The 25,864-nt window shown below is 31.0% G+C and overlaps 2 protein-coding genes across 6 annotated transcripts in view; one reads left to right on the plus strand and one right to left on the minus strand.

Moving 5' to 3' along the window:
* The first annotated feature begins 2,718 nt into the window (after positions 1-2,718).
* LOC130891267 (radial spoke head protein 6 homolog A) lies at positions 2,719-12,686 on the plus strand. The gene is made up of 9 exons (XM_057795902.1): positions 2,719-2,921; positions 4,945-5,134; positions 7,064-7,254; positions 10,029-10,116; positions 10,422-10,652; positions 10,765-10,957; positions 11,015-11,224; positions 11,914-12,222; positions 12,375-12,686. Exons 1-9 carry the CDS (start codon positions 2,791-2,793, stop codon positions 12,602-12,604), a joined length of 1,773 nt encoding a protein of 590 aa, XP_057651885.1. The 5' UTR covers positions 2,719-2,790; the 3' UTR covers positions 12,605-12,686.
* Positions 12,687-14,577: 1,891 nt separating this feature from the next.
* The window catches only part of LOC130891122 (uncharacterized), a 137,558-nt gene continuing 126,271 nt past the window's right edge, over positions 14,578-25,864 (minus strand). For all 5 annotated transcript variants that reach the window (XM_057795689.1, XM_057795690.1, XM_057795688.1 and 2 more), the window contains 3 exons: positions 25,466-25,645; positions 25,092-25,386; positions 14,578-23,804 (listed from right to left, as the gene is read on the minus strand). In XM_057795689.1, coding sequence (XP_057651672.1) covers positions 23,551-23,804; positions 25,092-25,386; positions 25,466-25,645 — 729 coding nt within the window. In that variant the 3' untranslated portion in view covers positions 14,578-23,550. The remainder of the gene's footprint in view (positions 23,805-25,091; positions 25,387-25,465; positions 25,646-25,864) is intronic.

Below are 25,864 nucleotides of genomic sequence, written 5' to 3' on the forward strand. Positions count from 1 at the left end.
TCGTGAAACCCACAACAAAGTTAATTTGAGGATCTCTAGAAAAGTATACGTTTAAAAACCTCAACTAATACCCACTTATTCTATGGAAAGTTTGATCCACAATAGGCTAGTAATTTAATCTAGAAAGTTTTGAGATATGGCAACACTGATGTGTGATGTATAACGGTCAATTCTGAATGGTACAACAGCATTTTTTTGTCAGAATTGTTCGAAAAAATCAGAGAAACCAATCGCAGAACACGAATCATTTTCCACTACGACAATGCGAGTTCTCACACATCAGTTCCATCAAAAACGTTTTTAAAAATCGAATAGATGGGTCATCCTCAATACAGTCCTTGTTTGGCAATCAAAGATTTCCTATTATTCGCGCATATCAAAAATAAATGGCGAGATCAACGTTTTTCTTCACCCGAAGAAGCGGTTAATTCGTTCAAATCACATGTTTTGGAGGTACCTCAATCGGAATGGAAAAGATATTTCGCCAATTGGTTCAAACGTATTCAAAAGTGAATTATATCCAATTATAAACAATTTTGTTATTTGTCTATCTCAAAACTGTTTCTTGTTAAATACTTAATTGAATGTTTTTCTAGAAGCATTCTTTCGAAGTGGCTTTCGTCATCTCTATCGTGGTCATCTTAATCAATTTTACGTTGCAACTAGGGTTGCCACCCGTAATAAATCATTGCATTCAGGTAATTGTACTCGATTCTTTATGACAACAATAAAGTACGAGAAAATAATTTATATCGTGTCTTTCTGGAAAAATCACTTTAATTAATTAACTTTATAGTCAGATATGTACTTCTGAGAGGTTTGTACAAAACTAGCAACAAGTAATTTTCCTTTTACTGTGCTTATGATCCGTAGTAGATAATATTTACATAAAATGTACTTTATTATATTATAAAAGGTGGCAACCCTAACAGAAGCCCAACAGTGTATGTACTAGACAGCAGTTCGAAAAGTTTTTGGGCACTAAACATCCTGTACTCGACTGAATTACTCGCCTAGTGCGACATGGGTTCAAGGTCAGCAACGATTATGTCAATTTCTAATTCCGATAAGAAGGGATATTAAAAGTGCGATGCTAAGAGTTCCACTAACTCAAATCAACAACTGTACGGATCTAAACACATGGCTACCTCATATATACAAACATATACTTGCGATTTGCTACCCGAAGACATCTTTTAGATTTAAACTTTAACCTTATGGGCGAACAGCTAGTGGATACTTTATAAATCTAAACTAGCTTTTGTATCATCCAATATATTTGTTACTGTTTTACATCAGCCAATATAATAATTATGTTAACAGGCCGGAAAAATGAATGAATGAATGAAAAGTGCGCGTGGCTTCAGTGTCACAAAGAAACTAGACTAAGAGTGAAAAATTAAATGAAATTGAAATTTCTGTTAGATATTTATATATTTACTCATCTGTTTTTGAATTCTTAGAGTTTTTCAACAAGTAATATACAACTGCAATAACAAATTAGCTACTAGTCCAAGTGAATTCTTCATTGATTCAATGCAATATACTATGAGAAAGACATCTACTTCATATTGACAGCTGTATTATATTTTCTATTATAACGTTGTTATTATTAAGAATAGAGGTAAAGAAAATAATCTGTGTGTATGAAAAAGTGTCCGTCTTATGTTAAATAAGGGTAGCGTCAAATTTTTCGAAGGAAGCGTCAAATATTATTGTTTATATTGTTTATATTTTCAATAATAAATTATGATTCAAACGATCGATTTTTAGACTGTTTTTTATCGTATACAGCTGGACACTTTTTCAACTTAGTAATATAAATAGTAATTATAGTAATTAAACTCTCAATAATGGCTATAGCTGTCACATTCACGTAAGAAAATAATAAAATAGTGAGTCAACAGACCAGAAAAAAAGTCTCGACTGAAAAGTGCGCGTGGCTTCATTGTCACAAAGATATATCAAAAAGACTAGACCAACCATGACTGACTATTGAAATTTTTTTGGAGGAATCTTATATATTTACTAATCTCTTTCGATTTCTCTTTGGTTTTGCAGGGTCTTTCAGCATGTAATATACAATTCTGGAGACAAATGTAGCAGCTATTTCAAGTAAATCCTAATTTTTCATTGTGTCACTGCGCTATACAATAAAAAAGACAATTACTTCATAATGACAACTCTATCATATTTTTCATTAAATGCGATGGATTTATTTACTCAAAAAAATATTTCAACTGAAGTTTGTCATTAGAAATCAACTCGGAATTTGAGATTTTTATTCCTAAATACAGAGTTAGTTTAAAAATGTCATGGAAAGCAATTTTAAAATATATAGTGACATCAATTTTCTTCTTCTTTAAAATCTGTCTTTAATATTTGTTGTGTTGATGGCTACATCTCGATTTTGTAACTCGGGGACTGCGCGCTTACGTAGTTCGTCACCAAGCTCTATAATTTTTATTCTCAACAAATGATTCAAAAAGGAATTCATGAATCAAAAATGAGAATGATCGCTCAAAGTAGTGCTAAATCCAGACCAAAAAGTCAGTTCCAAACATACAGGGGAAACTAATATAAGATTGTGGAAAAAGTTGAAATCTTATTGGTTGGTTGATGTTATAATGAAAATTTTAAAATGCCTTGTTGCGTAATAGATAACCAATAAAAAGTCGATAAAAAGAAATAATATTTTCTAGAACTAACAAAACTGAATCGGCTGTCGTTATGACATAAAACTATAATTTGATTAAAGTTGATTTCTGAAAGAAATAAAATATAAAAAATATGATTAACGAATACGAAGTACAAGACGCAGAAGAACAAATTGTAATACCACAAATTCCACAATATGAGAGCGAATTCATTAACGCTAAGATGTTTTTGCAAATGGCAAGTACTAATACTGGGGATAATTTGTAAGTATGCATAAAAGAAAATGTAAACTTTCGAAAGAGAATTGAAAAAATTCCATTATTAACAACAATTGTATTTATTTGGTATAAATCTGTTAGCTGATTAAAAGTATTACAACATTATGACCTACCATTCAAACACTGAGTGAAAAAATAGGTTTGACGTTATGTTTTCGACGTTTTATGTTACTATTCATATTCTAATTGATGATAATGAACTAATATTTTATTATGTTTCTTCTAAATCCTCTTATAGCTCCTATTTTGCCTCTAACCTATAGCGTCAGCTTAAACTACACATATCGATTTCATAGAAACGTTACTAGCACTCTGGGGATAGTTTAATATGAAACCAAGACTTCCAACAAAGCTTTTTCAAATTGGTAGTAAATACAGCTTTAGTTATTTGCAATATCTAATTATTGCAATTTCCAGGATATAGTTTATCCTTCTATCACATTCACCCTAGTATTTATGGAAATCACTATTTCTAATCTTAGTAATAAAAAAATGAGCAAGATGATTCTTCACTAGCTTTAGAACATTTTTGTTTTCAATTGCAATTTTTGTGAAACTGGTTGTGCTTCTTTCAGAGGCATTATCATTTTTTATTCTCGTAATTAAATTCCTATGCCAACTTTTTTATTCTTTACTTTCCAAGTTACTGCATCGTTTTTTTTTTGGTCAACTTTTTGTATTTCTTCAAAAGGTTGGCAAAAGCGCTACCTCATCTTCAGAGAAGTTGCATTTTGTTAATACATCATCTGAAAAACCAATACAAGTTCAAATTCGTTTATTTTTGGTTTAAACTAGTGCTTAATCAATAGTTTTGTGCTTCTTTCAGAGGCATTATCATTTTTTATTCTCGTAATTAAATTCCTATGCCAACTTCTTTATTCTTTACTTTCCAAGTTACTGCATCGTTTTTTTTTTGGTCAACTTTTTGTATTTCTTCAAAAGGTTGGCAAAAGCGCTACCTCATCTTCAGAGAAGTTGCATTTTGTTAATACATCATCTGAAAAACCAATACAAGTTCAAATTCGTTTATTCTTGGTTTAAACTAGTGCTTAATCAATAATTTAAACTTCAGTTTTAACCTATTTTGTAAAATTGCGTCTTAATAGACATTCGTTGTCTATAGACCAAATAATTTATCCTTGATCACTTTTTTATTTGAAATAATTTTTACACCTAAATAGCTGAATCTTTATTCATGATAATATTTGTTACGAAAATTGACACAGAAGCAAAGCTTTGTACAATAATTTGTACAATATTATTTTATCTGCCGATTTTTATGACAATATTTGTAATTTTCCTTTTTAATTTACGAATATACGAAAACTTAGATAGGAAGATTGTTTTCTAATGATACTCGTACGATAAAATTCAGGTAGTATACGAAAATAATAAACTATCTTTTTAACTAGGTCTATTCCATGCATTTTTAATCATTTGAACTTGATTTTCAGCCTTTTACATTCAATCTCTTCAGCTGCTGATTTCTTACGATACTTGTTTCATTCTAACATAATTTTTTTCTTGGATACTGCTTTCTACTTTTAGCATACCTCGTAAATAATATTCGGGTGATATAAGGTTGAGAAACTCGGTAGCTACGACTCGAAAGTGCTTTGTTGTCTTATCCAATGTTGGTTCAACTGATAATGACTATTTCTTCAATTATAAGAGGATGCATCGACTACCAGAATGGAATATTTAAGTATAAGTGGATATGAGACGATAAAGAGGGTACTTTGAAATAATAAATAAAAAAGTACAAGTATTTATTAAAGTAGCTTAGGTGTAAATTTACGAATTTATTTATTATTGTACAAAATTTCAAATCTGGATTCATTCAAATGATGAAAATATCTAATTAAATGCGAAACACTGTATATTCCATCTTCATAGCTTCAATCATTGGAATATATTATTTGAAAAGAATGTACAAATTTTCCTAATCGCTCATAAGGAGAGTCTAGATTTGGTTGGACATAATTTTAATATCTGTAATTTTTTAAAGATACGATCATCTATCTGAAACTTTAAACAAAATATTAGCAGAGAGACCCCAGAATATAATTGACTTTTTCGAAGAGTATAGTAGAAAAGTGAAAGAGAGAAGATTTAAACCACTAACTGATCATTTAGAAGATATCTATTGCTCTCCTGGTAGCTTACAAGTGGCTCAAAAAACAATGCCTTTGCTTAAAGTGAGTACCATATTCTCAAATAACAATAATTACTTCAAACTATTTGATATCAATGTCTGTAAAGCACTTCCATATTCTAAAATGCTCTAGGAAAGTATTTATAGTCTTCAAACCAACAATTGCGACAACAATCTTAAGATAATTTTCTGTTTTCACTTAGTGCCGTAAAATAATAATGCCGTCATTACTTTTGTGCATTTAGATGTTTTACCAGATTATTAGATTATCTTCAAGATGTGGAAGAGAAAATTCTGTGAAACTGAAGCATGCACTATTAGAATGCTAGGCATCAATCACTCCAAAGAAATTATATGATTCTGATATGTTTTAATTATGTAATGACATCAACGTTCTGCTCTTTAATCCTAGAGTCATTTTGAAAAATCCAATAGATTTATAAAGATAATAAAAGATATATATGGAATATGATCAAGAATTAAAGGGGATCATTCCATTAAACTTGAATCTTAGTCCTCTATCTTGCTTATCTTAACACAGAATCAGATTTTTTGGAAGGCTTCTTTCGAAATGGATTTCATCTGCTTTGTCGTGGCCTTCTCGATGTCAGAAAGGGTGTCACAACGGAAGAGTCAGTTACATGGTGCTAAATCTGGTGCGTAAGAGGACAATGAACAGACAGGAAGACTTTTAGCAGTGAAAAAATCACAAAACAAAAGCCTTTTGTGGTATAAAGTGTTATATAATGATTAATAAGAAATCAATTGGTTTAATTTATAGGTATCTTTTTTGACACATCTTTCCATGAGCCTTTTTGCTCCAATATACTATTTGAATGAACACTTTTTGTACTTTTTTATCTGTTGAAAACCGTAATTCATTTATTTGTACTTTTTAATTACTCAAAGTGGAAATTTCTAGATCCGTTTCTTGATACTCATATGAGCACCCTATTTTCTACCAATACTCACGAGGTAAAAGTAAACCTTAGGTCTCTAGAAACGTACCTAAACGCACGCTAGAGACAGTATTATTTTGTTACTATAAGTGTTGGTGAAGTAATGTTAGTAAATATAGTTATTTACTTAGGTACTTACTCTGTAGCTATGTTAGAACCTGAGATATAGTTCTTTGAATGTAGAAAAATTGCCAAAAACCTACAAAAATCCATAACTCCACATTGAATGTCCGCGCCTAGCTCCTCTCCAATTCAACCGATTTAAGTGTTCGAAAACTCAAAAGAAAGAAGGTGTTTCAGCGAGTGTTCTTAAACCAAAACGAACTCTGTAGCTATATTAGAACCTGAGATATAGATCTTTGAATGTAGAAAAATTGCCAAAAACCTACAAAAATCCATAACTCCACATTGAATGTCCGCGCCTAGCTCCTCTCCAATTCAACCGATTTAAGTGTTCAAAAACTCAAAAGAAAGAAGGTGTTTCGGCGAGTGTTCTTAAACCAAAACGAAGTCTCTATCTTGAATAGAACCTGAGATATTGAGGATAGAACGTGTGTATGTGAAATCGCATTTGAGTATAACTTGAGAATGGTGAAAATTAGATGAAATCCGATGGTTGATGGCTGATCTGTGCATCGATACCTTTCATTGAAAAAAAAAATAAGCAAATCGGTTGGGTAGAACGCCTGAACGGAATCGGAATGGAAATCAATTAATCAATCATTTATATCAATCATTATATTATTCCTCGGATTTCTTTTTATTGCAAATATGATTTCCCTCAAACGACTACAGTAGTATAATGACAAACCAAAGGTAGCTCAAATTTGTCTCTGCCTAACCTCATAAGGTTAGGTGTGTAGCTACAAGATATTTTTAAAAAAATATCCCATTCTCATATAAATTTTTTACTTGAAGCAAATATTTCAAACGATTGTGGCTTTAGCAATGAAACACGTTATAATACTTCATTTAATCGCCCAATAATTATATTTTTAAACATATACTTTTAGCCCTTGCCTCCTACCGAACCATCTACTGTAGATCCTGCTGATTTACAATTAGCGGATATGTCTCGAAACAATATGATAGAATTACTACATTATCTAGAGCAATGCGGATTGGGTATACCAAGAACGGAAATGTTTTTCGTTATGCTATCAATGAGGCAGCTTATATATGCTGAACCTATTTCTTCGATTAGGTGAGTTGACTAATAATATTATAGCCCAAATGATTATTATACTTTTCTTTTATACCTTATTTAAAGAATATTCTAATAATTCTTCCTTCTATACTTTACCTTCTAGTTTGGCCACAATCAATATAGACAATTAACACAAGATTAATAAACTTAGAATCAGTATTTTTCCCTTCAATAGGCTACTGTCTGGGAACAAAGCATCGAAATACGAATAGGTCTTTCGAAATTGGGAAGCGCATCATCTAATTGCGTATTCGGAATACCACCATGTACATGCTTAGGAATCAGCTTATAACGGCACTTATCATTATCCAAACATTCATTCTTTTTGGGGTCTCTTCCAGTTTTGGTTCTTATCCGTCCAATATCGATAATTTTCTTGATATACTTCACCATGTAACATAAACGTAGATTCATTAGAAAATAGAATGTAACATGTTTCAATTAGAATGTTGTTTGGATCCTACCGATCAATAATTTGTTCACTAAAATGCAGTACTCTATCAGGATGATCTTCTAGTAATTCTTGAAAGATTGTGAATGCAATTTATGTGCTTTACTGACATTCTTATTTCAATATCTTTATTCTTTATTCCGAAAGAGATATTTTTCAATAGTTAGTAGTAAAAGGAAAACGCCCTCAAAGAATGATCAAGTCTGGGATATGCCACATAACGAAATACCGAAGACGTTTAGTGTTGTTAGAAAAATGACCTCAAAACTAAGCTGTAGGAGCGAATAAAACTAAAACACCACAAGATAAATGAAGTATAAGCCTAAAACCAAACACTGTGAAAACCTCGGCAGCACACCAGCATTTTTCAAGCAGAAATATATGCAATGGAAAAATGTATTAAGTTCAATCTAGAACAGAAGAAAATCTTGTCCGATAGCCAAGCAGCAATTAGATCTCTAAGCTCCAATGTCATAGAATCCAATTTGGGATTGAATGGACAAGCTAAATAAACTAGAAACAAGAATAAAGTAACCCTTCAATGGATTCCTCAACACACTAGAGTGGAAAGAAATTAAAAAGTAGACGAACTCGCTAAAGTAGGGGCAGATTAACCCTTCATAGGACATAAATTTATTTGTTGTATCAACTACAGAACAATAGAGAAAGTATTGGAAGGTATAAAGAGGTATAAAGAGAGAAGGTCTGTTGAATGCTTCAGCCTAAGCAAAAGCAGCCTACGAGTACTTACAGGAGTCTTATTGGGGAGCTATTGCCTCAATGGACACCTGAAGACGCTAGATTTAGCAGACAATATGCAGATTCTGTTACACAAAGGATAAAACCTCTATCCATATATTCTTTAAGTGTGAAACACGTAGCAGCATAGGAAACAAAAGTCAGAGATCTCTGGCAGCTACATCTATCCCACATTATGGGGATTATACATATACAAGGAAAGTTTCTCGAAAGTATTTGTTTTTCTTACTTCTTGGTTTTCTCTATATTGTACTTAAACTCCTTTGCGATACAAATGCCACATCAAGATTTTTTTTTCTGCAAAGATCTTGTTCTTGTTTTATCTCCATACCCAATAATTTCTAAGATTTCTATAATGTACATTTGAGTTGAGGACACCACATTATGTGACTTTGTTAATGATCAATATTTTCAAGTTTCAAATATTTACAATATTTTATGTAGAAGTTGTATTAAAACATTTTCTAATTCGATTTTTTTTTGTAATTGGTAAGGAAGAAAGATTTGATGTTTACCAGATATATCTAGAGAAAGAGCTGATAAAACAAATGATAAGCACACCCTGTATACATTTTTAATGTATGTTCGCGATGGACATAGTTATCCACGGATCTCAGCATTTCAAAGTTTAATTTCTGATAAATTACTGACACATATTATATATAATAGAAAACTAAACTTTAAAATTGTTTCCTGATTTTTGTTATAATGTTTCAAACACTTTTTCCAAAAATTCATTTTGTTTTTCATCAACGTTTCGATTCAATACCCACTCCCAAGGTAATAATAAAATAGAAAAATAATCTATAGATTTGTATAGAAGCTCAGTAAATACATACAGAATTGTCAGGAAGGAATTAAATATTGTTTTATTAAAAAAAACATAATCTTAACCACACAGTTTGCTGGTTATGCGTTAGATCTTACCATGAGATTGATCAGTGAACCAAATCATTTTCTATAAGATGAAGAAATATTTATTTCACGTGAGAAAACGTTTAAAAATAGAATGCAACAGCAATAAATTGCTTGGATCAGAACATACTTAATGAATAATGCAAAATAATGTTTTACATGTAAAATAAATTTTATAAAAGTTCAACTTGTATTTGTCACGAAGGATAATCTATTTCATCATATTGAAATACGTAACAGTATTTAGTTTGATATTATTTTAAAAAAATTTTAAATACCAAAGAAATTAATACGATTGGGGAAAATGACACCTAACACAACCGAAAACATAGTAGCCACAGAAGGAAACTTATCCGTAAATTTTCAAACAAAATTCGCGTAGAGATCTTTTGTTGTGTGTTGTGATTATTCATAATATAGCAAATTGGATGAAATTATTATTTTACCCTCGTTTCTTTGTGCTAACTTTAAGATGACTCAAAATATGTTCACAAAACTCATAATTTATTGATAAAACTCATAATAAATTAGTTATTGTTTATTTATGTATATACATGGTGGTAGGCGATTTTTCAAATTTGGCTTAATGCCAAATAACAACCGACACAAAAAAAAAGTTACAAAAATGATATTGTTTATTTATTAGATTTTGGGGAAAGATATTTGGCACACTTAAAGATTATTTTATCGTTGAATGTGAGCTGAAAGATGAAGAGTATATAAAACGAAACGAGGTAATGAAAAATCTATCTTACTTACGATTTGCTTCCATCATTAGCTGACTTCTAAAAGTCTGATTAAATCTAATTTGATTTTGGGATATTAGGTATATCTACAAAGTAAATTCCGCACTACAAAGAACAAGTTGGCAGCAGCTATCGCAGTGCCGCCACTGATAAAAATAGAAACGGAACTTACATTATGGATATACCTCGTATATAAGTATATAAGAGAAACTTTCTGGTACTGCGTCTTTTGACGAGAGTTACTAAATAATTTTTCACTCGAAGCATGTCAGGAAATAGAAAATTTTGTATAGATTTATGCTCAAGAAGCTGAAATAGATAAACCACAAGTTATAAACGCAGATGAAACAGTTATTTTGGAAGAAAACAGAATCAGAAAAGCGTTGGACGAAATTGCCAAGCAGCAACAATTAGGAGGAGAAGGTGGTAAATATCCTAGACCTTTGCCTCCACTACCTAAAATTATATATGAAGAGCCCCCGGAGCCACCGTCTGAATTATCCGGAATAGGGTTAAATAAGATGGTACGTATTGACAAAATCAAAATCAAAATATCTGTAGTGTTTACTTATTGTTCTAACAGTTCTATTTAATATCAAAAATACATTTCTATAAATTATCAAACTGATTAAAAAGGTATATTATGTATGTAATGGCGTCGGAGAGCCATGGATTCAACTACCGGACGTTACTCCAAAACAAATTCGTACTGCTAGACATATATACAAATCGTTCACGGGAAATTTAGAGGAGCCGATTTGTACATATCCGGAATTTCCGGGAAAAGAAAAGGACTATCTTAGAGCACAGATCGCTAGAATATCCGCAGGTTAGAGCAGTCAACAATATATTTTTATCGATATTTTCAGAGTTTTTTCTCTTTTAGGCACTCAGATTTCTCCTTTGGGATATTATACTTTCGGGATCGGAGGAGAAGGCGAAGGTGGCGAAGAAGATGAAGAGCCCGAAGAAGTGGCAGGAGATATGAAAACCAGTTACAGAGTAAATCCCAAATATGAGCCACCGCCTTTGAAAGATTTATTGGACATGTCACTATCATTTTGGGTTCATCATGCTCAATATATTTTACCTCAAGGTAAATTCCTTGAATAGCAGTAGCGTTTGAGTCAAGGATGATGTTTGACAATTTCTTTGGTTGTCAAATTCAACAAAAAGACCATACTTTTCGGTGTAAAAACTAGGGGATTTCGCAAGAATATTAGTGTATATTAATTTCTGGTAAAAAATTTCCCATTGAAGTAACGATCTCTATTTATATGTGTATCTTAACAATAAAAAAATAAGTACATATGATAAAAATATTCTACAAGCATTCGAACCAATTTTCAAAGCATTTCTTCCAGATCGACTTAGGTAGCTAAAGATTTTGCATTTCGAACACAAAAATAGCTTCTTCTGTAAAGTAAAGTCAAGGTTATATGGTTGAATCGGACATTCTGGTTGATTGGCCTCTTCTTTAATAATTCTCAAAATCCCAAAATTTGTACACCATTCGAAATTGGTCGTCTTACGTTGCCCTATTTTTTATTGGATTTGTCTCTCCTTGAAAGAGCCACACAATTGATAAATGTTTTATTTCGGGATCATTTATGTGGATCCACGATCTCTAACACAGCCTTTAATGCACCATCATATAAAGTATTTCTCAAAACCATGAATGACTTAATTTGAGCTTTTTTCTTGTAGAATCAAAACTTTGTTTATATGTTATCCAACAGCGTATAGAATAAGAATAACATTGAAATGTTTCATATCATCTGTTAGGTCGAACAACATGGTGGAATCCGAATCCAATGCCAGAAGTCGCAGATGAAGAGCTAGGCGAAGAATTAGGAGAAGAAGAAGAAGAAGTCGAAGATAAAGTAAAAATGCAACGCGTGGAACCTGAAACTGGTCCCCCTTTACTCATACCTATAGCAGAAGATGCATCTCTCGAAGCTGTACCTGCTTGGAGTGTGAGGTGCTCTTCTAATATTATAGACGATTTTGCTCTTGCCGTAGTTAGATCGAATTTATGGCCAGGAGCCTTTTGCTTTTCGACACAAGGGAAACTATTTTATAATATTTATTTTGGTAAGATCGATAATCACCTACAGATTTCTGCAAATATCTCTTCATTATTTGGGTGACGTAATTCAATTTTATTTAAAACTTGTATCTGATACTGAAAATAATCATAATGATATCAATAAAGTATGTTTGTTTTGAAAAAAAAGTACTTTTAGGTTATGGTTTGAAATATATGGAGAGTAACTTTTCTCCATTACCACTGCCGCCTGTCGAACAAGAATATCCGATCGGTCCGGAGATCATGGAAGTCTTGGATCCAACTGGAGCAGAAGAAGAAAAATGGCGCATAGATCACTTGCCAGTACCGAAAATAGATCTACCGGTAGTAGAAGAAGGAGAACCGGAAGAACTAGAAGAAGAAGAAGAGGAAGAAGACGAAGATTAAAAATACTTTTAAGAAAAAGTTCCGTTTGTTTAATGTCGTTAGATTATTAAAACATTTTGTGACATATTCGATTTTACAAATAAACAGACTTTACTTTATATCGGCATTTATAAGGATTCTATATTATCATTTTTCTTTCGAAGGTGTTGAGTTTTTCTTCATCAGCTTTTGCTAAATTCATCGTTTCCCTCTATAGGTTACTATTGGCCTTATTTTTGTTCTGTAAATTTTCGTTTTAGTATGTCTACTAATTGTTTGGCATAACATTAGAGGCGAGAATTGATGGTATGCTCGGTAGCCTGTGTGAATCCTTCTCTCGTTCATTATGGTTGTTATCTGTTACTTTCAAGTATTTAACACCCTTAACGCCATTTTGATTTATTTTCAACTCCATATACTTGTTCTTCTCTTTATTTAGTTCTAGTCCCCTTTTACTAGCTTTCAGCTCGATCTTCAAGAATATTTACTTCTAGTTATTATCGCTATATCATCTGCGTATGCCAATATTTGGACGTCTTTTGATTACTCCGTCTAGTGCTACATGTATTGAATAGACTTGTCCACGATTTGTATCGAATTTTTTAGTTCTTTCGTTCCTCGTAATTACATTGTGTTCTATTTACACTACGTTATCATCATACTGGAGAAACTCTACGTTTTTGGGACCTGCTGTATGTCTTTTTCATGCTGTCGAAAGCTTGTTTTAAGTCAGTAAATTATTAGAAGATCTCCTAGGCCTAAATCTGTATTGACATTTACCAAAATGAGTCTCCGTTTACCTTTTTAATCTCGTATTAACGATGGAAGTGCAAACCTTGTAAATCGTATTTAATAGGATGACAGGTTTGTAATTTTTAAGTTTCCTTTTTTGAATATGGACTCCACTATTCCATCCAACTGGTTTTTGTTTGTTTCTCCAGAACATAGTTAATAAAAAATAACTAATGACAGTCCCGATAAGAGTCCTGAATGTGTAGCTTTACCAATACAATTTTCCGCCTAGAAATAGGTGCCAAAAATGCGTACTTTCAACCGATGTATAAAGAAAAAACATTATCTCAAGTCTATTTTAATAAAAATGTAATTACTAGAACTGATTTCTCGCACTTTTGACGTTACTTGATCTATGTTTGTATTCGCTTCATTAATACAGTAACCTTACGAGGTGTGGCTATAAAATAACGAAACGAAAAAGGGTTTTATTATAAAAAATAGTCTACATTCGAATGTTCCCCTTCAATATACTCCCCTCTCCGCGCCACACACCTTTCCATACGTTTTTTCCATTGATCTAAGCCGTGCTGGAAGTCTGAGCAGACCCGTTGACACAAGAGCTTTTGGCCTGGAGTCAGATTTTTTGGCTCCAACTTCGCACAGACTTTTGTCAAGTGTAATTTCTCGTGTAAAATTTTTCTAACCGTTTCTTTATCGGCGTTAACAGCCTCGGCAATCATCCGGATGCTCAATCCACGATCTGCACGCACAATTTGTGTGGTTTTCGTCACGGTATACGGAGTTGAAACAGTCACAGAGCGACCTGGTCATCTTCAGTATTATCTCGGCCTTAACTAAAGTACTTACACCACTCAAAAACACGCGTACGAGATAGAGAATTCTTGTCATAGGTCTCTTGCAACAATTTATAGCACTCAGTCGGGAGTTTTTTTCAATTTAACGAGAAATTTGTGATTGATACGTTGTTTTTCGTCACGTATGGTTTTCGGCAAAAAATAAAAACACGTTCGTTTCAAACCGCCACTGCACAAATATTATATTAGTGACGATAACGTGTTTTGGCACGTGCATAGACAAGATATCTAGATACCGAACGCACTATTCGTACCCCACCTAGGAGCCCTCTAAGCGCAGTCTCGTTATTTAATAGCCAGACCTCGTATATGGATAAGTCAAAATTAGGTATTTTGGTTTTATTTTTCATATAAATTTGACAGGTAATGAAATAAAAGACTACGTTTACTTTGTTATGTATTGAATAAAGACGGTTAATACAAAATGGATGTGTATATGGGAGACAAATCTGATATGATACATTTAACCATCTAACTAATAATTAATATTAAAACAAAAAAATAAGTTGATTATACATACGAATTTAAATACGTAAAAAAGTTGTCTTGTAAATATACCAAAATATTTATATAAAAAAGTTATTGGTAACTAATTGTTATAAACACGATTCAATATGAAGATTTCTATATTATCCTCTTTTAACAATTGACAAACTTTTTATAGTAACTACTACTCACAAAAAATATATTATTTTCTAATAATTATTCTGCTTTATTAATTCTGAAGTCCTTCTAGATATACGAATATGAGTCCTTCCCACTTCTTACATTTTCACAAATTCTAACCTTTACCTCGAATTTTAGCAGTTTTTTAATCATTTCCAATACTGATAATTTAATTAGTTATGACCATGTTTTAAATTTATAACAATAAATAGTATAATCGAGTATCTTCTTGAACTTTACAGTTTTTTACTTTCTACAACCATTTTCCTTGCTTATGTATATCCATATTTTGTATTCAGTTCTTTCAACACTAAAGCTTTCCATTTGCCTTATTTCTCATATTTTCCAATTCCGTACTCAGATATTTACAAACTATTGTTTTGTTGACTATAATCAATACATTACATATCCCTAATAATATTCTCATTATACTAGTAATTTTTCTTATTTGATTCATCTGTTTTGATTTGTCTTTCTTTAATTTTTGTGTATTATATGATAGTATGGGAGCCGAAGAGGAAAAATGGGATTTATACAAGGGTCAAGCCAAAGTTTAGATGATAAGAAATATTATTTTTCTCCTATAGGCGGTGAGAGATGCGTCTAAAATCATATAGTTTAGAATGTCCTAAAAAAGCAAAAAATAGGCATTTTCAAATACTCTATCATTTCAAATTACTACACAGACTGTTCTAGCAGCAAAACTATTCGAAAATATGAGTATTATTTGGAAGGATTTTCTAAATTTCATGGATACGAAATTTTTTATTTACACAAACCTTTGTAGAAATTTTTATGTTGAACAGATTTTTATCGATATATAACATTCCTTATAAAGCTATATTTGAAGTCCACAAAGTCATAATTCCTAATTATACCTAATCTAGTCGCTTTACCTCAATCTTGTTGAAATCCATACTAGCAGAGTTTGCTGACAAGACAATAATATATACTTAGTTGGAATTTCTGGAACCGTTATTCGCGATATTCATACTGAACACACTTTTTACACTACCACTACCCCAACACTCACAATTACCCTGTCTGACGCGCGTTTCGATAACCAAGTTATCGTCTTCAGAGACTGAAGGTAAATTCGCCAATCTGGGTATTATACAATCTTTAGCCTGTGCCTGCGATGATAATTCTTGTGTTGATCTCAATCACACAGCTTTTAAGCATAAATAACCGAAATACTTCAGATCTATTAGTAAATTTTATCAAGGATATTGAAATTATTATTTAGTAGAATCATTCACAAATTATGTGGCTTAAGGACTTGCTTCCAAGCCATTTCCTTTCACACACACACACACACACACTCTATGTTGACCGAAATGTCACTTAATCTCTGTAACTTGATCACTGATGTTTTCTTGAATTTTATTTGTTCTCCATCTGGCTTCCAGAAGTTTCTTCATCAGTCATTTCGCTTATCCGAGTAAAACTTGCCTCTCTTGTAGTACTCCATTAATTGTTTACATCCAATGATAATTTGGGAATAGCCGGGAAAGGATGAAAAGAAAAAAAAATGTTTAGTTCTTTTTTCTATGAGAGATAAAAAGAATCTAATTTTTTTGATTATAAATTTGTAGGTATAAATCTAATGCTACTAATTTAATATACTTATATAAACCTTAGTTTCTTAGGTGGACAACTTATAGAGGTTCTACTGTATCTTCATCTGAGAAATCTTTAAAAAATATATAAAAAAATTGTAATGAAGACCGAGTTGGCAACACAGCTTATATAATACTCTATACTTTATCAAAGACTTATCCATGGTGGAAATGCTCTGCAAAGTAACTTCCCTAATTTTAACACGCTAGAGTGTACCCCAAAATCCCTGCTATGGCTCCTCTATTTTAAAACAATATATTTTCAATTACGTTGGAGCTTGAGATTGTAAACACAGCGATTATTTTGTATTCACTAGCACTGTATTTCAAAAAGAGTATTTTTTAAACAAATTATTTTCTCTATTCCAATTAGTTATATTTTATAGGACTTATAAATGGAGAAAATAATCAGCAGGATGCGAAATATCCTTTCTAATATAACTCATTTTGGCTCCTTCACTTTCCATTACATTTGCATGTCCAGGTGTAAAAAAGTAGGAAAACTCTTTTGAATATTTGGAGTCTATTAATATTACTTGATGCATGTATAAAATTATAAAAAAAAAATGTCCAATTACAAGAAGTATAATATTCACATATATTTTTCAATAAAATACCAAATATATTTAAATAATGATATAATAATATATTATGATTCGAGTTAAGTCACTTATAAAAAGTTTTACATTGTTACCATCCAACTTTTGGTCAGAATTACACATATCTGAATCTATACAATGTGTGCTAATCATTTTGAGATTACGTCATGACCACAATGACAAAATTTTAGAACAAAAAAAAACGTTTTTAGTATATACGCTCATGTATAAGTACGGTCCTGCATGATCATGAAATAATCAAGTAGATTACAGGAAGCTACGTTTTTTAAATAATTTAAAATACAGTATATATATGAGTTTATGTTAAAATACGTTAATTTTCTGTAACCTACTGTTGTCATTTTGGCCTAAGTCTATTTTATTTTAGTTAACTGCACTACTAGTAAGTTTAAAATGATAAAACCTAAAAATGGTCTTGTATATCCGAAAATATTATTTTATGTACATTCCACGCTAAATGTTAATAATCCTCAATGTAAATTAATACATTTGACATCAAAGTTAATTTGGTTTACTAAGGAACTTTAGTATCATTTAGTGATATGTAAAGTATTAAATCAATTATTTAACGATCCCTGTTATAAGTTCTAATTTTGCGAATCTCAATGAGACTGAAAATTAAATACAACAATATAAATATTTTTTAATAAATAGAAGATAAGGTAATTGGGCTATATACCAGAAGAAGTCATCGAGAACCATCGTGGAACTTTAAATCCATGTAGCGACTTCAATATTTTATATTTGATTGTAAATTCTTCACAATTTCATTTAGGAGAATATGTTAGAACTAGAAGGAATATGTAGATGATAGTAGAAAGCTAATTGTTTCGTTAATGAAAAGTGTTAAATTTATTTTAAATAATTTCAAATAACACCTAATGCTACGGAATATTTTTCTATATACTGTATCGTTTAATATATGTGAAAAAGGCTGTTTTTGATAATAACACAAAAGTATTTTCAGAAGTAAAATAAAAAGTTAACACGTTCATTCAATTGTACCCATAACTCAATCAATAATAATATCACACCATGGCAATAACCGGAAAATCATTTTATGATCCTTCGAGTCGGATTACACAACAGGAATCATCGTAGATCAAACTTAGAGGTAATCACAACTTCAGCTAAACAAGTAAGTCTTCTATTTATCGAAAAGATATAATTCGAGAAAAATCAACGTATAACAAACAAATACTTTGATTACTCTGTTTTTACCTCGATAACGAAAATAAGAAATTCAAATCCAATTATATCACTATCAATATTATTTTATGTTGTACCATAAATTCCATAATTTTTAGTTAGTTACATAACTTTTTTGTGGGATAGGCAACACTGTAATAGTTCAAAAAACTGAATCTTACACAAATTATTTACCTTGATATGTAAATACAATGGATATGTATGATTGTGATAATTCTATTTAACAAATTCTATTTTTAATCGATTCAACTGGATCCATTAGTTCTTGAATGATTTATTGATCAATTAAGGCTCTTAATTCATTCTCGTTATTTTTTTTTTTAAATATACTGACATGTTTGTTGTGTTTCAAACGTTTGTTGTATTTATACAAATATTTAATAAGATAATGAACCTGTAACTCATATTGTCATACAATATAAAATTTCTGCAGTTATACACTATATTTTTTTAACGACCAATGAAAATGCGTAGATCGTCGAAAAACTTCTAATCTAATCTAATCTTTATATCTTCACCTTTATCTTTATAAATATGCCAATTAGTCATTTTTCTTTCTTAGAACTAAAACTGTTTATTTGTATAACTTTATGTACACGTTTTTTTTTTTAATATTTACAGATCAGATATCAAGACCATCATAGGTTTAGCACAATCCTTAATAACAATTCCTTACAATTAAAAAGCTAAATGGTCAATTCACGAGCTAACGAGAATGTAAAAAAACTATCAAACTACTATAGTAATCGTCCATATTTAGTGAAAAAGCCGAATAGGGTACATTTTTGTAAAGTCACATATGGCAATATGAGTAAGGAAGATGTTGAATTTGTTATCTACAGCTGCTGTAACTATTTCATCTGCGTATATGACTGAGGAAGATGTTATTTTATTTTCTGCAAATTCTTTAATTGTTGCATTTGAGTAGATGACTGGGAAAGAGGTTATTTCGTTATCTGCAACTTCTGTAACTATTTCATCTGCGTAAATGAATGAGGAAAATGTTATTTTGTTATCTGCAACTGCTTTCATTGTTGCATCTGCCTAGATGAGTGAGGAAGATTTTATTTTGTTATGTGCAACTTCTTTCATTGTTGTATCTGCCTAGATTACTGAGGAAGATGTTTTTTTGTTATCTGCAACTGCTTTCATTGTGCATCTGCCTAGATGTCTGAGGAAGATATTATTTTGTTATCTGCATCCGCTTTAATTATTGTATTTTGCTTATATTAGTGAGAAGATTTTATTTTGTTAGCTACAGCTGCTGTAATTGATACATCTTTTGTAGATGAGTTACGAAGAGGTTATTTTATAATCTACATCTGCTTTAATTATTGCATCTTGCGTATATAGTGAAAAGATGTTATTTTGTTATCAACAGCTGCTTTAATTGTTGCGTTTGTGTAGATGACTGGAAAAGAGGTTATTTTGTTATCTGCAACTGCTGTAACTATTTCATCTGCGTAAATGACTGAGGAAAATGTTATTTTGTTATCTGCAACTGCTTTCATTGTTGCATCTGCCTAGATGTCTGAGGAAGATGTTATTTTGTTATCTGCATCTGCTTTAATTATTGCATCTTGCGTATATAGTGAAAAGATGTTATTTTGTTATCAACAGCTGCTTTAATTGTTGCGTTTGTGTAGATATTTAGATATTTATGAAAATAATGAAAATTGTTGTTATGTGATATCACGTTAATTTTAAATTACTTAAATGGACTTGTCAAAATTGTTTTTCGATTATTTCTTTTGTGATTCAATGTGTGAACCATGAGATCAAATATATTAAATCAATAAAAGATTAAATATATATTGGTGTTGTAGGTTTTCTGTGATTTTCCTGTAACCTTGTCAGATCCTCACATTTCTATGAAAAGTAATATTTTAAATTTAGTGGTGCTTTATATTCATTTAAGTGCATGTTATTCAAAGTAGATCCATTAATTTTCTTTTAGATCAATATCTTAAATGGCCTTCACAGAACTGGAAATTTTTTCTTATGTAGCCAGTTTTCAACAACTATTGATGGACGATTTCTTGATGATACCACTTCATTTACAAGATATTGTTCAACACCCCTAAGAGTTTGGAAATTGGCTTAATGTCATAAGCTGTCAGACAACTACAATTTGATATTACTACCACTAAGAGTGCTTCATCTTCTTTTTCATAGTTCTATTATCTACTGACCGTGATATTTCTATTAATTTTCGTCTCATCTGACTAAGTAACCATCATCCAATTATTTATAGTTAATATATTTTCTAAAGCTTCAATATTTGTTTGACAGCTCACATATTTGCTTCAGAAACCGAAGATTCCTCACCAGATGTCAAATACTGAAAGCTTTTGTCGACTTTTCACTTCTTAGACCTCTTTATATATATTTCAAGATGATTTGTTTAGATTTTAGATCTTCTTTAATTGAAAATTCGTTTAGAAGGAAATGAAATCAATACGAAATACTGAATAACTTTTCTGTTCAATAACTTTCCAGTTCAATCACCAGCATTTACAAGTATAGCAGGTTTACATTTATGTCTAATTTTCATTTTCAAGTGACTTCTTAAGATATTTTTAAATAATTTCTTGGTTTCATGTTTGTATCCGAAAAAATTGTACCGTAAGTTCAATTAATTATTACTTGATCTCGGAAGAAATATTGCTAAATACATGATTATATTCACATAATAAATTATAAAAAGAATAGAATTAACTTGTGAAATGACCATTCAAATACAATTACATATTAAAAATAAAAATATCAAAATCCGTTACGCGAATATTTATGTCAAACAGATTTGCAAGTATCGCGTTTTAAATTTTATCGGCTTATCCTAAATAAAATACTCACCCACAAGAAAAAAAAGTAAAAAAATTACATATCATTTAATAAATAGTAGCAATGATTATCACAGTGAAATAGTAGTTAGAGTGGTGAGTTGAGTTTTGTTGTAAAAAAGTTTCAATAAAAAAAATTGTCATTAGCATAATTATCACTACATCATGTCTTTTAGGGTTGCACAAATTCTTACAAATTATAAGATAAAAAACATCAACAAAGATTAAATTCAAACCTAATATTGTTTATTCAATATTATTTAGTATCTGAATCAGAATAGAGTCTACCGAAAATGTGACATGAAGATTCATTCAAGCAGTTATCAAAGCACTAAGGTATTATATCATCACTCGAAGCTGAAAGCTCTACAAAATAGATAAAAATAAAAAAATTATCTTTAGTTTGTGACATAGAAAAAGAGTACTTAGCCCAGAGCCTTTTCGTTGTCTAGGAAAATACTCTTATTAGAAAAATACAAAACAGAAGTAATTTGGCCGTGGATTTCCGTACTAGATCATCCTATTAGTACAAATAGAAACTTTTATCCTTCTAGTTCTAGGTATAGGATTTCTAGTTAACCTTTTTACTGCTTCACAAGGGGAATAAACTGTGCCCTGTGTACTGGCCTCCCCTACCTAAACTCCTTTGCTGAGTATTTCTACCCCTCTCTTCAGAATTGTTGAGTTTAGGTTTTTATCATTGTTTTTATTGACATTTCATATTTCTTGTAAATAATTTTATTTAGTATAAATTCGATTCAAAAATATTATGAATCACATTAAGTATAAAGAAATTGTTGTATTAAAACCAATTTCTACTTTTAGTCTATTAAAGGGTTGACTTTGTAAAGAAATCCATTAGAATACATTTATTGGCCTATTTTAGTCGGTTGCAGCAGTTAAATGTAGAAAATCTTGTACTCGACTTTAGGAGTTGACCATTTGGTTATTTTACTGCGAGGTAGACAACCAAAACAACAACTCCAAAATCGATAGAACTTTACTTCCGATCTTCGAACGAGTAGGAGCACTTTCAAATTAAAATTAATGAATATATTTCTCAACAGTGTTCAGTAGTGTAAGATTTCATTTTCCACGGTTTTCCTACGGGTTTCAAATTATGTTTTATGTGACAAAGTGTGAAGTTTTAATGAACTGGATAACATCTGAGGTGAGTAAATCTAAATTTGTTACCAGTCTTTTATTATATTCAAAGCTAATTTGGCATCTTATTAATTAATTTCAAGCATATTTTTGAGTGAATTTTCCTTAGAGATCTTTAACACCGGATCGTCCACTAGCAGTATATTAAGAGCACAAATACAATGGTTTGATGAGATGGAGAAGATAAGAAGGAATAAAGGGAAAACTATATATGGAATAAGAGTATTTTCCAGGAACAGAAAATTATGAAAAAATAGCTGGAGGAGGATTGGGAATCCGAATCTGGTGCGTGAAGATCCATGATGGTAACACAAGTGTGGGTTATTTCAAAATCTATAAATATTGTATTGGTTGAGTATTAAATTGCTAAGGAATAGATTTTGTTTACTTCATAATCCATAGAAATAAATTTCGAAATTTCCAAGACATTTTGGTATTCCAGTACCAAAATAGACAACTTCAGTAGAAGGTACTAAAACTTTTAAAAGAGAAGTAGAAGATATAGATATTATTGTAGAATGAGTTTCTTTGTTGACTTTTATACCTTATAAGGTCATTTTTCAAATTTAATGATAATATATTATTGTTTTCTAATATAAAAAATATAAAATCAATAAAAAAAGATCATTTGTGCAACTAGTTAATAATTTAATATATAAAAGAAATATAAAATAGATTAAAATATCCTGTGGGTGTGGTAATAATAATTTGGCATCGAGATGGCTACCCAAAAAATGGACAATAAAAAGGCATTTCACAATATACATATATTCAATCAGGGATTAAAAATCATTTATATATAATTAACAATTAATGTTTTGTCTAATTTTCAAATCACATCGTTATATATAAATCATGTTATTCAAATTTTCACTAAGATTTATATGATTTTAAAAAAATATACCAAATGATAATTAATAAATTTTCAAAACTACAACAGCTTATATATGAAGGAGGGGTGGAAAAAATAAAAAATAATATCAAGTAACATTTTGAGTAACAGGATTGAGTATATCATAGATAAGTTCTGATGATCTAAAAAAGTTATTCATCTATAAAGTATTCAATTATTCAGTGTAAATTTTGTGATGTATATTGTGGAATAGTGTCCAAAATATCAATATTATTAAGTTGCCGAGCCGTAAAAATTCATGTAGCTAATAGTTTTATTGACCAATAGCAGTATTAGCAGCTTGACAAACAAATTTATTGCTGGAAAAACGTGAAATGTAATTGTTAAGGAGGCACGTAAGGAGGAGGTTTCCTATATGTAGGGGTGGGTTTTGGTCGGGATTGTCTACCGTTATCCTGTGTACGCGTGAAAGGTGGCGGTGGTTGATATGGTTCCGAATCATCTGTTAATTTAACGGAACCGCTTTTACTATATTCTGGAGGCGCTAATGGTGGTTTTTCGTCTTTGAGAATCACCGGTGCTTTTGTACCTGGTTCAGGTTTTTCTTCAAGCTCCTCTTGAAAGATAACTGGGATACCTTAGAATAATTTTTTTAATTAGGTTGGTTTTTATTTCTATTTAAACATCTAAACTATATAATGGGTGTCTCAAAATTAAATTTGCCGCCTTTTACGCAGAGAAGTTTTGACAGCCCTAAAAAAACAATAGCTGACAGTTTAGTAAAAATGGAGTGTTACACAATGAAATTTTCGGTCTAAATAGTGCTTTAACTTCTTAAACTCTGAAGATATTTAATGAAAAATTCCGGGAGACAGGATTCCTTGGAGATGACACACAGACCCTCGATGGACAAGAATTCCAAATCTCTACATCGCATACTCACAAAAGATTTGCATCTCTATGTTTATAAAGTTCAATTAACACAAAAACTGAAGCCTGATGGGCATACACAGTGAAGAGCGTTTGTTGAATTTTGAATGGATTATTGAGCATCAACAAATGTATCAGCAAAATCATTTCCATCATGATGGGATTGTTAATCGTCAATCGCTTTTGGATTCTGAAAACCCACATGTGATTATCAAAAAACAAATACATCCACAACGTATCCCTGTTTGGTGTGCATTTTGGACTTGAGACATAATGGGACCTTACTTTCTTTGAAAATGGAGCTGGTCAAGTCCGGATGGTAATGGTTCTCGAATCGCGACATGACAACACAGTTCTTTTTGCTGAAATTGGATGACATTGATCTGGCCAATATGTGGTTTCAACAAGACTGTGTCACATGCCATACAGTTCATGAAACAATTCAATTGTTTCATTTTTTGTCATTGTCTGAGACATTTTCAGATCGTGTACTCTCTCGTTTCGGTGATCTCTAGATCCTGTGGTTTGATACCATTAGATTTTTTGTATATAAAATTACCTACAGATCTACGTCAACAAGCTCACAATCACTCATGCACTAAAATAGAGATTCAACGTTGCATCAACGAAATTCAGCCACATTTATGCAGAATTGTCATGGAAAATATCGACAAACGAGAGCGTATGCGTATGCAAAGCCGTCGTGACCATTTGTCCGATGTGTTATTCCATAAATAACCTTATACTATGTACTTTAGGACTCAATGAAAAAATTACAATCAAAAGACTACGAAATGTGTTTTCTATTTAATTCAAATCTTGCGTTAATTTTGGGATACCCATTATATAATATACCTTGAAATATATATAGACGCTTGTATTAATACTAAAAATATGAGAAGTTCGAAATTCAGAGCTACAATTATGTTAGTACCATCCTCCTTTCTAACAAAATAGACAAAATAATAAGATGCGCAGAAAAAAATATACTTACCTTTATTCCCATAAGTTTGTCTTCCATCTTCTTCCACATTCATCTTTCCCATACGTCTTCTTCTGTATAAAACAATAGCTGCTACTGCTGCCAAAAATAACATTATAAAAACTATAACTGCCGGGACAATGAAAGTGATGAGATAATCGTCACTGCTAGGTGGAAGTGTAGTTTCTTCAACCGGGATACTAATTTCTGATTTTGGTTCCTGTTCCCTTACCCTCTGTTTACAGTTGCCAGTTAGATGTACTTTAATAGTTGATACTCTAAATTCTGGTTCCATAATCGAATGGACCTGGAAATATTCAAATTAGTAAGTGAATATTGTTATACAGATGAATCATAATGAAAATATTTTAATATTTTTCACTAACCTTATGTGCAATTGATCTATCATTCATATTATGTAAGACAGATTCCAAGCGTTTGATTTCCTCTTGTGGGCACCGATTTACTGGCAAAGTTTTATTGAACCATGTAACTATGGTGGAATCATAAGACCGTTTGAATGGAAGAAAATAGAAATTATTTGCACTGGTTTCTTCGAATAATTTCTGAAACAAAACACTTCGGAATGAAATAACATGCAACTAATTATTATGATAAAAAAATGGTATTTTAATTGTTCATCAAAACTTTTCTATTCTCAATGAGATTAAATTTCGAAAAATTTTATATGGTTGCTTATACTGAAAGAAAATCAATAAGATGAATGATTTATTGATATTCCATGATTCAATGAAAACAACAAACAATGAATGAATGAGTGAATC

Source organism: Diorhabda carinulata, chromosome 3, assembly GCF_026250575.1.
Source record: "Diorhabda carinulata isolate Delta chromosome 3, icDioCari1.1, whole genome shotgun sequence".
NCBI classification, from domain to species: domain Eukaryota; kingdom Metazoa; phylum Arthropoda; class Insecta; order Coleoptera; family Chrysomelidae; genus Diorhabda; species Diorhabda carinulata.